This window comes from Varroa jacobsoni, unplaced genomic scaffold (genome assembly GCF_002532875.2).
Source record: "Varroa jacobsoni isolate VJ856 unplaced genomic scaffold, vjacob_1.0 scaffold_1098, whole genome shotgun sequence".
NCBI classification, from domain to species: Eukaryota; Metazoa; Arthropoda; class Arachnida; order Mesostigmata; family Varroidae; genus Varroa; species Varroa jacobsoni.
In genome coordinates this window covers 76,785-90,990 of record NW_019214000.1, presented here as the reverse complement: position 1 = coordinate 90,990, position 14,206 = coordinate 76,785, and the positions used below count along the sequence as shown (strand labels likewise).

At 38.8% G+C, this 14,206-nt stretch overlaps 2 protein-coding genes across 3 annotated transcripts in view; one reads left to right on the top strand and one right to left on the bottom strand.

The window, feature by feature from the left end:
* The first annotated feature begins 809 nt into the window (after positions 1-809).
* On the top strand, positions 810-8,863 carry okr (DNA repair and recombination protein RAD54-like okr). Of its 2 annotated transcripts, XM_022844167.2 has the most exons (7): positions 824-919; positions 1,033-1,111; positions 1,683-3,180; positions 3,493-3,648; positions 3,867-4,038; positions 4,488-4,684; positions 4,864-8,863. In XM_022844167.2, the coding sequence occupies exons 3-7, from the start codon at positions 1,717-1,719 to the stop codon at positions 5,029-5,031; spliced, it is 2,157 nt and encodes a 718-aa protein (XP_022699902.1). In that variant the 5' UTR covers positions 824-919; positions 1,033-1,111; positions 1,683-1,716; the 3' UTR covers positions 5,032-8,863. The 2 variants fall into 2 exon arrangements, with proteins under 2 accessions (XP_022699901.1, XP_022699902.1); XM_022844166.2 differs by having other exon boundaries at positions 810-1,111.
* Positions 6,088-14,206, bottom strand: part of LOC111266580 (uncharacterized) — a 25,128-nt gene continuing 17,009 nt past the window's right edge. Inside the window, exons 5-10 of the mRNA XM_022844168.2 lie at positions 13,881-13,908; positions 13,502-13,613; positions 13,172-13,348; positions 12,798-12,920; positions 12,019-12,130; positions 6,088-11,826 (exon numbers count right to left, since the gene is read on the bottom strand). Of these exons, the coding sequence (XP_022699903.1) occupies positions 12,045-12,130; positions 12,798-12,920; positions 13,172-13,348; positions 13,502-13,613; positions 13,881-13,908 (526 nt within the window). The 3' untranslated portion in view covers positions 6,088-11,826; positions 12,019-12,044. The remainder of the gene's footprint in view (positions 11,827-12,018; positions 12,131-12,797; positions 12,921-13,171; positions 13,349-13,501; positions 13,614-13,880; positions 13,909-14,206) is intronic.

The following is a 14,206-nucleotide window of genomic DNA, read 5'->3' as shown; positions in this document are numbered from 1 at the left end:
AGTTCATCCTTGCAATTACGAAATTGTTTTGAGATGTATGTGCGCCCAATGCATGCAAACAAATTTTGTTAACACCGGAAATTGCTAATCAATTGACAGCTATCTCAGTCATTGAAAATAGCAAATGTTGGTAAAAAAAATGGCACCGAAAATAGCGTGCGAGATCCAGCAGCATCAAATGTTGCTGGCTTGTTTGTGCTGTTTTAAATTTCATCCAGTGTTTCGTACGCATCTATAACCGAATAGGATCCAGAAATAGAGTTCTAACGCACATACGTTTGTAGTAAAGTTAGCAGGTCCATTAGTAATAGCACTAGTTTTGGTTGACTTGTTAAAGGTGCTCTAAGTAAAAAAAAAGCTCGGTGTAGACGTGACTGTTCTATCTCGCCAGTATGTTCTTTACGATTGAATATAGCTTTTTGATCTTAGTCGAACAATAGATAGATGATTTATCATTCTTGACGTTTATTCTCGGACTTGACTTGTTTTTGTTCTGCTTACGTGATATGCGGATGCAGATAACGTATATCAGTGGGTTGTTCTTGAATCACAGATGACTCATAATATTAGTGATTTCTTATCTTTGCGCTGCATTATATGATTGAATTCTTGAAGTGTATGTACATGACAGAAAAATGTCGAATAGAAGGGCATTATTTAATGTAAGTACACCTCATTCGAGCGGTTGGCTACGGTGGCCATTATGAGCACAAGAAGCGTCTAAAGGAAAACAATCGTAGAGCCAATCGCCCGCAGCGCTTAAAGCTTTCCCAGCAAGATCACAACCGTACACTGGCTCATGTGTACATCATTATTCCAAGCATCACTGGCGCGAAGATCACCAGCTGGCTTTAATCGCAAAATTTTATTAGTGGAAAATAGTTTGTTTTTCAATAGGCTGAATCAGCTGTTTACCCAAGTGCGAGCTTGTGATTAAATGCTTAGGTTATAGCTACCTGGTAATAAAAGTATTAAAGATGTGTATCCATTTTAGGGTACGCAATAATGACACAATTTTTTTCTTTGTTTTAGTATGTACGAAGACTGTGATCTGTATTCAACGATGTTTAATGTTTTCGACAATAACTCGTGAAATGGACCTCATGAATAGGTTAGTAAACTGAACCACTGTATACAAATATAGCTATTACGGAATGGAATCTTATAATGATTAATTTCTTTAAATGGGACAAGTATACATCTTTTAAGCATTACATTGAAGTTACGTTACTCGTAATGTTTAGCAACAGCTAAATAATGTCCATTGACAGAGAATAAAAATTTAGGCCGAAATAGTATGATATAAAAACTGTATCTAAATTATCAGCAAAATTTGAATGAATGGAAGCAGTATATTTATATTAAAATGCTTACAAGTAGTTTATCATGCATACTCAACTTTATATATGGTAATTTTTTTCATATATAAATATATATATAATCCCCATTAGGGATCCGTTTTGTACATCGGCGTATTAATTTTTTATGTTAGCAGCCTTCACTTTACTTTTTTTTTAGTTAGTTTGACATAGCTATGTATTTAATGTGGCAGTTTTTTTTTATGAATTTAGTATTGCTATGGAAACAGAATTTTTCCGTCCATATTGGCATCTTATAAAAACTTGCATATGCTAGTATTTTCTGTATCTTCACCTGTTGTTTTGCGATGTGAATATTTTCAGGCTGTGAGGCGACATTTTATTTGGATCTGGCATAATGCGGCGGTCCCTGGCACCGAGTCAGCGTCAGTTGGCGACAACGCCAGATGCGAAGAGACGTCGCGTATCAACGCCAGCATCCATAGGGAACAATACGTCTTTGCGCACCGAGAACTTCTCCACGGCAGTAAACACTTCAGGGACGATGGGGAAAGCCATGGAGAAGTCGGCCCATGAGCAATTTATCCGTGAACTTCTTGCCAAGCCATTTCGTGTTCCATTGGCAAACTACACGCCGTCCGCAACTACCAAAACCTTAGGTTGTCGGCGACCCTTAGGACCTCGTCCTATGCATGACCCATTTGAAGAAGGTTCTCTTGTTTTGTGGTCACCCGAGCCAGGCCAATCAAAAGAAATGGTGCATGTTGTTGTTGATCCGGCGCTTTCCAGAGTTCTACGACCGCATCAAAGAGAAGGTGTAAAATTTATGTATGACTGTCTTACCGGTGTTCACATTCCCGAGAGCTATGGCTGTATAATGGCGGACGAGATGGGTCTTGGGAAGACCTTACAGACGATTACCGTCCTCTGGACCTTAGTTCGGCAGGGTCCAGTCTATGGACAGTCAACTGTAAAGAAAGCTCTTATAGTGACACCATCAAGCCTTGTGAAAAACTGGGGCAACGAATTAAAGAAATGGCTTGGCGAAAGGGCACGGTACATTGCATTGGAAGGCGGCTCCGGTGCTGCGATCGATGCTGAAATCGAATCGTTTCTAAACAATCGTTGCGTTTCTATTCTTATATTAAGCTACGAAACTCTACGAGTCCACATAGAACCGCTGAAGAATTCGAAAGATGTGGGATTAGTCGTGTGTGATGAGGGTCACCGGCTTAAAAATGCTGATAACCAAACTTATCGGGCGCTTAGTGAGTTGAAAACATCTCGTCGACTGCTTCTATCCGGAACTCCGATTCAGAATGACTTACTTGAGTACTTCTCACTTGTTCATTTTGTTAACAATGGAATCCTGGGCACCGCAGCCGAATTTCGCAAGAAGTTCGAAAATCCCATCCTGCGATCGAGGGACGCGTACTCGACGGAGGCGGAACGTGAAAGGGGTACTGCTAAACTCACTGAGTTGGTAGCCATTGTGAATCGCTGTTTGATCCGGCGCACGAACGCCCTTTTGGCACAGTATCTGCCAGTCAAGCACGAGCTAATTGTTTGCTGTCGCCTTACAGACATTCAGAAGGAGGCTTATTTGCGATTCACCCGCACCTATGACGACAAAAGCTGTACAGCATTAGCTGCTATAACATGGCTAAAGAAGATATGCAATCATCCTAGTCTTGTGGACAATCATGTATCGACGAGCAGGAAAACAGAAAAGGCTGATAAAGTGCGAGGACCTGGTGCGAGGGAAAGTATGAAAGGCCCGAAGATCGATCCCGCCGAATCGGGCAAGTTTCTTATACTCGATGGTCTGCTTGCTGCGATTAAGGCAACTTCAAATGACAAGGTCTGCTGGTTGTGATTATAAGATATGGCCGAATTAAGTGAGGTTGAGCTTGAAAAGGACATGTTTTAGTGTTTACATACTTATTATAGTGCATGTAAAATTGCAGGACATTAACAGTACACCGCTGGACAACTTGTGGGTCGAATCACTAAATAGAACAATGTCTCTTTGACCATTGCTATTGAAGTCAAATGTTACCTGTAAAATCGAAACGTTGAACTTGTCCTCCGTGATTTTGTCCGCGTATACCATAAAACGAGCTTCTGTCGAGGTTGAAAATAATGTTTCTAAATATGTCTTGCTCTATCTCAGGTAGTTATCGTGTCCAATTATACGCAGACAATGGAGTTATTCGAACAGTTATGTCGTCTGCGAGGCTACGGGTACGTCAGGTTGGATGGGTCAATGTCGTCAAAGAAACGCGATCTCCTTGTAAGCCAGTTCAACGACCCGCAATCTCCAGATATGGTCAGTTAATAGTTACCTCACAAAACAAAGATACATATTGGCAAGCAATTTTCGCGACACTCGTTTTACTCAATCTTAATTGCGTTCTGGGGTATTTCGATATTTCCGTTATGATGCTGCAACGCTCTCAGTTGTCAATATATGAAGGCATAAGAGAAAAAACAGATATTAAAGACGGAAGTAATGCTACAAAATCAATTTTCTTCGCAATCATTTAGGTGTTCCTTCTTAGCAGCAAGGCTGGTGGATGCGGGCTGAACATAGTTGGTGCTAATCGGCTGGTAATGTTCGACCCGGATTGGAACCCCGCAAGTGATCAGCAGGCCATGGCACGCGTTTGGAGAGATGGCCAACAGAAGGCTTGTTTTGTCTATCGATTTATTTCAACAGGTTTGCGCTCATGACAATACCTAGAGCTAAACTGTCTGCTTGGTGATATTGCACAGCTGAGACATGATTGTTTGTTGTTTTTCTCGCAAACTGAATTCAAGAGTAGGAACAGATGCGTTTGCCAAAAACCCTTCGATGGTTGTTTAGCTAAAACCTATGGCTCAGCTAACACGTGAATTCGGCAGGGGTCGAAGCGGGGTTATTTGGTATAGCTGAAATTACGTACGTTAAATATTAGTGTGCCGGATAGCCTACTAATTCTAATTTTAGTAGGACGGACTCATATTATATTGTGCGATTAGAATCCTTGCTTTGTTGTAGCTTCCGTTCATCTGACAACTTGCCTATCGTTAAAGATGCGCCTGTGAGCTTGAACCTTGAAACAACTGTGGCAGGCGCTAATAGGAATTGTACTGCTATCTGACTTTCATATATCGTCCTTTCGTTAGGAACTATCGAAGAAAAAATCTTCCAACGCCAAACGCACAAGACTCTGCTTTCGTCTGTGGTTGTCGATTCGGAAGCTGAAGCGGAGCGGCATTTTTCGGCTAAAGATTTGCGGGACCTCTTTCGATTAGACGAAGAGGAGTTCTATTCGTCGACCCATAGCCAGATAAAATGCACCCGATGTGTCAACAACATCCAAGTAATTTTGAATTGCAATGTACCAACCGTATAATAATAGATTGTCCTGACAATCAGATATTAATACGTTCTATGTATCTTCGTTCCGCAAATATTGTCTTCCCAAGCGAAAGCGATTATTATTCTTAGCGTTGTCATTGTTTTTGTAACTTAAAAGTAAACTGTGAATTCCACACGCAGGTGCGGCAGCCCCCTGAAGAAGCAGATGTCTCATCCGATCTATCGTTGTGGCATCACTATCACTCGTCAAGGCAGTTTAACACTGATGCTGCACTAAAAAAGGTCTGGCAGTTGGGCGTGAGTTTTGTGTTCGCTCAAAGCTCACACAAGCCGAAAAAAGTCCCCTGAGTCACTGAAGTGTTCATGCTTCAAAGGAAACAGGGATGGCAATTTTTTGTTATTCGCAGTATGGAACGAGTAAAGAAAATCCAGCTCGTGTTATTCTGTTGCTGTTTTTAACCTCAACTATTGACGCGTTCAAGCGTTGACGCCAGCGATTTGCGTCGCAAATACGAGGTAATGAAGGTAATCAAATTAGATAGAATAGAAGACCAATGGACAATGTATAACTGAAAAACATGTACTTATCGAAAGACACGCAGCATTCATTGTCTAGGAAAATATCTGAAATTGAATATATCATAAACATAAAGACGCAGTGAAAGCTTTACCAAGCAAAGAACAGTGGCTTGTGCTATCAAATAGGAATAAGGCTCAAATTGAAGATCTAATAATCTACCAATAAAAATCCAGTTATAAGCCTTATAACGCTTGATCTAGCATATAATTCGTCATAGCGTAGCTTAAGAATTGGCATAATTGAAATCTTCGGTGCTGTATATAAATTGACTTCTAAATTTTCCTTACATCATTGTACCAACGAAATTTAAATTGATTCAGTAGGTACTATTAGAATAGTGCTAGCTATAGCGTAAAACCTCGAAATACAAATGAATTTGCTAAAAAAATTGGTATTATTCACTTCTTATAGGAACCGCTGATAAAATATGGTTTTTAGATATATTTGACTGTTGGCTTGAACTGGGCGCATATATGGAGCTATTTTATTTGATGATCCGTATTGGTATCTAGGTATTCATATAATTGTTAGAGCCAAATAGAACCAGATAGAAGGATTGCATACTACGTTCGTCTCTTATTGTTTATTCTAAAAAAATGGTTTTGCGATAGAGTTATTTTCATTTTTTCTCAAGTAGACCCATTCGATTTGTTTATTCCCATTCTCTAATACGGCTGCGACCAGAGATAACAATGCAGGCAATTGATTAGCATATCCTTCTGGCTTTGCTAGAGTTTACCCTCATTTCAAGTATGTAATTAACGTCGACAAGTCAAATCTAACGGAAATATGTTACCAAAGTTAAAAACATTGACAAAAAACTATCCATTTTTCTACTCGGTTATTTATTTGTTGTGCCTTGCTACAGTTTTTGTTTGGTTTATTGGTTGTTGTGCTAGCTGTGGTCTATCCAAATGATCTGACATCGGTTATACGCAGGACGTTAGTTGCTCTAGCCCATTACTTCTGCCGATTGTCACCGAGCGAAAGTCGTTATTATTCTATGACTGTCAATATAATCATGACTGTCTTAACGATATCTATTATATATAGAAGCTGGGAACGTTTTTGTTTTTTGCGATAAGCTCAACTACTATTAGTTGTTAAACTTGTCCCGTAGAACTGTCTGTTTGCCGTACCTTTGTTACATGTCTTCTATTCAGCGCTATGATTATCAGTACTCTAACTATTACTGTCAGTGTTTTCTGCATAGAAAATTGTCGTTATTTTTCTCTGCTCGATCACTAATGTGACCGTGTGTTTTTGATGCTACTTTGCTCGTGCACTTAGATGAGAACGTTTCTAAACGCCTTCGATAGCTTTGTATCGCTGTAAGGCAGGCAGTTGAATTGAAGCCAGCATAATGAGACAAATTTAGTTCAGTAGGGTAGCTTTGGGTAAGACTGTTTTTTCTGGTCGTGAACCAGGAGAATCAACAGCTGCTCAAAGGCGAAAAGATTAACCCATTCCTTGTTTGTAGAGCTCTAAAACTAAGCTTAGAACTAGTTAATCCTAGTGAAACCGGCAAATTGTCATGGAGTGATTTTCCCGGTCGTATTAACGAAAAAGTCAAACGCCATAACGATGTGTACCGGTTCAAAAAGCAGACGTGTAGGACTCTCAACATATATAAATAGCTAGTTTTTAAACGTGGATCAAAAAAGGCTCTATAGCGAGTTCAGTCTATCTCTGTTGTCTGTATTTACGTACAATGTAGTAAATGCGTAGGCTGTCGCTTGATATTATGATCCATATCGAAGAGATTTCGTTATTTTGGGCTTCAGACTGTGAAAGCAGGCATTCGGGGGCCAACTCAAAGGACTCTAGTCAGTCGAGGGAATAATGGTTTGTCGGATGATTACTTATAAAACCACTTCGAGTTTGCAGATTACATCTCTTTCTGTGAGTATCCTATTCAAATAGGATGCGTTTTACAATATCATTGTCAGCAGTTCATATATAGTACACCATCAGTTAAATGCTATTTGATGGTCCTCTGAATTGCTTTCCTATTTAAGCCAAAATATTTTCTTCGAAACAAAAATCTTCAGCCGTCAACAACTCTCATGTATATGCACGCTCTCTGCATACGTATTTTCGTATTATTCCTACTTAGAAATGTTCACCTAGTACGATAGCAGCCTAACACAGAATCAACTAACACTGCATACAAGCGTCACCTCTTCGTAATTTTCAGATATTATTTACTAAAACGTATACGTATAAAGGTTTTAGCAGTTAGAATCTAGACAACTGCGCGCCAAGGATTTAACTCGCGCCAATATTTATTACTATACATATAGAAATTCTACAGAATTGAAAAATGCCAATGCTTAAAGGACAATGTTTTTATGGTAACCATTTCCTTCGTCCGATAAACGTCTATTGCATTTGTAGTCAGAGAGCGGGGCATAATCAGTCGTTTGTGCAGATAATGTGTTTCGTGAACTTTCTTAAATGTACAGTATTTTCTTTCTATTCTGATTGCTAAGTGTTTTTAGCTAGAACAATTAGAGTGCTTCTCAGTAAGAAACGTGGGTATGCTTCGATGTTTTTTCTGCTGGGTGCAGTGACAGGTTTATTTCAAGACCTAGTAAAATAAAATTAGATTAAGCCCAGTATAACTGAAAGCTTTTCCGTTTGGTGGTGCCTTGTATGTTTTGCCGATATCATATATACCATTCGTACATCTGTGTCAGCTAACAGTTGTATATTTATGTCTTCAATTTCACTTAGAGAGCTGTCAGGATGGACTGTCATCAAACCCCAGTAATGGCTAACAAGCTTCTACGATTACGCTCGTTTTTCGTTACCCAGCACAATCTAATGGGCCGAATCCCGTTTCATCGTCCATTTCTCAGGGATGATTAATGCGAAAAAATAAGCGTAGTCTTTCAAGGAAGTACGGTAAACTGGACCCTGTCCATGCTGTCCAGGGGACGTTTTTAATAGGTAATTAGCTAAGATAGAACCATATAACCATGGATTATTATAGTAGTCTTACTATTGTTCGTAATGACACACTTAACCAATATACAACTAATGTTCTTGTAATAGCATTTATAGTAATAATAACAAAAATAATGATATGAGCAGCTACCTAGTACACTAGCGTGGCTCATTTAGGCTATTAATACGTTTTACGTCTATTCTATACAAATAGCTGATTGCATAGCGTATACGGCACGCTACGTTTCTATGACATCGTTGTGTTGTGTATTTATTTATCTATTGATACTCACACAGACAGATATGATATTGAAAATTAATTGTCAATTGTTTCCATATTTTATACCGTTTACCACGCCCAGTTCATATGATTCAGAGGGATTTAGCAATCTCGGTGTTCTTAGGCAGCATCTTGAGAACTATTAGGCTTGTTGGACCGTTTAAGACCTATCGGAATATCGCGTAGACATCTGCTATAGCAAAAAAAGTTCGCCATAATTTTAGCGTAATTACAAAAGAACGACTAATTATTATATGATTATTATGTAGTGACGGGGTAGTTTTTTCAAATGTGTGCACGTGGTGATACTATGGTGATTCGATGGCATTGAATACAAGGGCAACGTAGCAGTGTTTGCCACTTCTCCGTCATCTTGTTTGTTTTTTCGGTCAGCAACTACATAATGTCTCATGTTTACATCACGAAGTCTCGCGCATATGGTGACGTGGAGTAGCGAATTTCGGCCTGCGATTTTGTTTCAGAAACATCGTAGTTCGAGTATCATTTCGACGCGCAAACTATAGATATGAAGAGCACGTGAATATTCTTCGTTTTGAGGATGGAAGGTTTTGTTCGATATTTCGAATTTTTCGGAATTGTCAGCGGCTAAACACTAATTAGCTGTCCGCTTGCTGTAGCACTCTTCGCGCTATATACAATACCGTTAGGGTAATATTCCTAATCCTACGTATACCGACAATAATAGTAGTCGTAATAATGAGTTCCCTTTTATTCGATTTGCTAAGGGTCAGATTAACCACAATCATAGGTTCAGAACAGTAACTGGCAATAGATTTCGAGGCAAGAAGTGGCCTCCGACTTTCGATCTCAGTGTATCCCTCTAACGTAAAAATGACCTCCCTGTCAACACCTGTCCATTTGTATAATGAATTATTTCCTTTCATATTATGGTCATTATCTTCATGGCCAATTCTCATTATTGTTTATTGTTTTACAGAAGTACAGGGGGTCAAAATCGTCAATTCGTAATCGTGTTATGGTCATGCTAATTCTTATGATACGCCTAGTGTATTGTCTTGGGTTAAAGTAAACTCAGCTGCCTTCCTTACATTGGGACCTATATGTTCTAGTAACGGAAGGACAAGTTTGGCACTTCAGCTTTGTAAAAACAAAGTATTTAAAACAAGGAAGTTCTAGCGTTTGCTTCAAAATCTAGTCAACAATGATCAGCTATTACTAAAAAAGAAGTCATACTCTCAAAAAGAATGTGGCAAAAATTGCAACAGATTCGCTCTTACTTTAAGTTACGTCTCTTCTGACAACGTTTGCACACTTGAATCATCTAAAGATTTTATGCTAAACTCTACACGCTTGGTTCGGATGCCCTGTTGGAATTGCATCATTCATTCATTCATCGCACTTTTCTTTTGGGCCTTGATTTACTATATATATATATATAAGAGCAAACTGACCGTGAAATCCTTAAGTGAGTGTTTTTTTTTTTCATTCAGAGGCCTTTTAGGTTATAGAAACTTACGGAAAATAAGCTTTGAAACTCGTTACTGTATTTTAGTGTACTCTACGGTCGAGTTCTAGAAGTAGGAACAATCACATCGATACGATCTTCCTTGTCGTGTTTATTGTTGTAACATTAGATAGATAGATTATAATTTAATGTATTACTGCTGTACAGTGGCCTGCTTGGTGCAGTATAATAATTAATAAATCATTTTCAATTCGCACAACTGCTGCAATTGCAATGTCACTTTTTCTCATTAATTGTTGTTAAGGGACATAATTCATAGTGAAATATGGCATATAGCACTACGTATGGACATGTCTCTTTTCGTATCTACATTACCAGCTATTGCACATCTCGTAGTATATATAATGTATATGTTAACCTATCATATATATATATATGTACATGGGATATTAACTGTAATCATTATAGACTTTGCAAGGAAGAAAAGGAACGAGCATATTTCGCTTAGTGGTGTTTCATTGTAATCGTATGTATGTTTGTTTCTGTTTTTATTGTGCAAGCAGCATTGAACCGACTGGTGCCTTGAGGCGGATGTCCTTCGCGTGAAGCCTCTATGTTCAATTCGTTCTCGATACACAGTCTGTCCGAATAATTTACACACCCAGCAAATGTTTACCCAACACAACATTCAAAAAGGCCGTTATTCAAGCTAGATCCATCACGTGTCATCTCGCCTCTCGATCGTCCAATTCCGCCGGCTTCTCTATCTGAATAACTATTTTCCATGCCCAACCCTCCTTTTCATTTTTTTTCTTCAAGTACTTTTCGGCCGTTTGTCATTGGTAATTATCCAACAAGCTATGCGTCGTTTCGTAGGGCATCCAACTCCAAACACAACCTCTAGCTTACATCAGTCGCATCTGTTTTTTCTCTGAATGTAGTTACTCAAATTATTATTTAATGCTACACATCAGTATTACTATTGGCATCAGTAGGTATTGAATTCTTCTACTTTGTGCTAATTGTGATTGCTTGTTGTTACCAGTATTTCTATAGGCATACATTACTGTTACAGCAACCGATCACATGGTCGAATCAGATTATGTTGTCTTCTCTTTTTTCACTTCCTTTCTAGTGCTAATACGCATCGCGCATTTTATTCTTTTATTGGTATATGGTACGTATATAACTACTAAATACGGACATCTCTTCTTATAGTAAGATAAGGAGTGTATGGCAATACATAGACCAGCTGGTTTCTTCATGGTTCTTGACGCTATGCTTACAACTGCCATACCTCCTTGCATATATGGGTACATTGTGAATACATTAACGCTGGCGGTCAACAGACAAATTCCAATACGTTGAATGTGTTCAGCATTCGTCACCGCTAGATTTTATGTATTATAGTGTTTGGTAAACATGGTTCGGGGAAGGGTTGTACGCGAATATACTCTTTTGTTCAATTGGATAACTTTGGCGGTGACGGCGTTTCCCAACTCTGCCGTGGTTGACTCGTAACAGTTAGACATGGCAGGGTTGTAACTTTCGTAGGTCACACCTCTTCTATAGAACATGCCCAGTACAAAAATCAAGTGACTCTCTAGGCAATTTTTACGGAAGACGGTCATTTGTCCATTCACAATAATGGGAAACATTTATAGATACAGATCTCTTTAAGGGGTGCTGCTTACCGTCACGATGGTGCCGTGCTAATTTTCGCATAGCGTGAGATCTAATAGTGGTTTAATTATTCTAATCTAATAGCTGTACACAATCGCGTGTGGAGACAGATAGGCAGGAGTGTTCCGACATTCGAAGACAGGTCGTTCCTCCACAGATCTCCGCTCTTCGCGCGTTGGCTTTATGAGTACTTTTTAACGACAACTGTCGGTGAAGTGAAATGAAGAAATCGATCACTATCGTTATTTATCTCGTTTTTTTTTCCTTTTTTGTTTATCACAAATTTATTTGCGATTATCTATAATCCATAAAAAGTGATCCGCGATGTTTAGACTAATCACCTAGGTTGAACATTAAGTATCGCTTGAATAAGCACCGATTTCCTTAAGTACGTACTTCACGACAGTTGAGACTACGCCGATTTAGAAGAACCCGCCAAAATCCATGGCGCTTGCATCCCCGAAATCACCTAACATCGAACCGCCAATGTCCAGATCACCTAAATCAGCTAAAAAAATTGAAATTGAAAGTATCAATGTTCATTATTAATAGGCAATAGAAACAATGCAGTACAACACAATGTATTTAAGAAGAGGCTAAAGTTGATTAAAAATGCTACCCAAGGGGTGACTTTGTTTGACATAGTATATGACAATTTTATTTATGAAAAACAGATAGTAATTTTCAACTAAAAACGGATCCGTGATTTTCCATTTCTAGAAAGTACTTTTTATTCATCTTCGTAAGTAATATTTGGTTCCAGCTGCTCCCTTTGATTGCAATATTTATAGCAATTCAACACGGAAAAGTTAGTCTGTTGAGGCTTAGATAATATACAAGGTAGAAAAAAAATTTTGACACACATTTGTTGAAATCACGTATAATACACAGTACAGAGCGGGCTTACGAGCTGACTTGTTTATTGAATACCTGCCAACTTTCAAGTGATCATTTTTGCTGATCTTCGAGAGCCGTTTGTCTACACCCGCAATATTTTTCCTTCTTGTCCGCTTAGTTCTTCAATGAAACCTTTCACTTGCTAAATCGGATCAGATAATTAGTTTGCGTCTGAAAGCAACTATTTTACATTTTATAGACATACAAAATTATCATGTGTCTGTAGTAGGACGTATGCAATCCTACAGACAGGTTGTTTTCTTATTGCATACACATACCGGGAATATCAAATGCCAGATCTGACGCGCTCAGATCCACCATAGCTGCTTCTGCTGCTGCATAGTAGCACAAGATCTGTGCGGGATCACCTTGAACACTCCAGCCAGGACTTCGGCCCCAACCTTAAGAGAAAGACACAAGGCCATGGATAAAAGAAGTCTAGTCTGGTAAACGATCGGTTTGCCGTCGGAAAAACGTATTCCCCTTTCCCATATTAACTACAGTATCAAGAAGAAAAGAAGGGAAAGTGTTTAACTGATAAACAAAATTAGATTTTGTCAAAATGTCCATTTCAAACTGGTACTACAAAAATCGACCATCTATAGACAGAGTAATAACAACATAGTAATTAGTAACGCGATTAGAAAGCTACCCGTAGTAGTGCCTGAGTTTAAAGCGGCATTCATGGCAGCCTCTTCGGCATCAACTCCTCGTGACTTCCGCGACGAACTTCGGGCCGTTCCGTCGCCGCAGGCCGTGGCTTCTTGCGAGGCGCCTTTTGACGAGCTTCGACCGCGCGAAACAGATTTCTCATTTCGAATTGACGATTCTGCCAAACGTGAAAATTAGACGGTTTCGAAAAGTAGATATGATGCTGGCAACACACGCTAACTTGAAATATATATATATATATATATATATTTGAAACATAGACAGATTTGTCGTAGAATTTTAAAAAATATTGACCTTTTTCAAGTTTTACCTTTGATATCCATTAACGTGAGATCACTGGCAAGTTTGTTCATGTTGAGATAGCCATGATTCCGCTGAATCTCGTCATTTTCCGAGTAGGGCGGTGGCGGTGGAGCGGGAATCTGTACGGGGGAGCACCTTGTTAGAAAAAAACGCGTCCATGGATTGAATATATGGACTGAATATCTTATAAGTGAATTGAACTAACGCAACGGACACATAGTCCATAATTAAGATTAGTCAAAGAAGTATTGCGTCTTTTGTATGGGACTCGACAGTTAGTATATGATAGTGTGTCATTATTTACACAGGTACGCTATGACCAATATCCGCAACAAATTTAACTTTAAGATGATTTCTGACACGTGCAGGAACCATGTGATACTTACAGTGTTAATGATAGCATTTATCCAATCTCTGCAATCAAAAAAAGAACGTACATAATTTCCGCGTTATAAGCACACAAAGAGTTATTTAATGAGATGATTTTCAAAAATGAGGATAAGCGATACATTTATTTGTTTTCACTGCAAGCCCTTTTTTGCGTTTTATTCTTAACAGCACACAAATTTTAAATAAAAACCTAGACTAAGGTTACAGTATGTTTGTAAGCTTCATATACTTCTTCCAACGGTCACACGTTTTGCATGCTAATAACCTTGCCGTTGAGGACTGTCAGAGTAATATAATCGTATTATTATATTCGTCCTTGTGA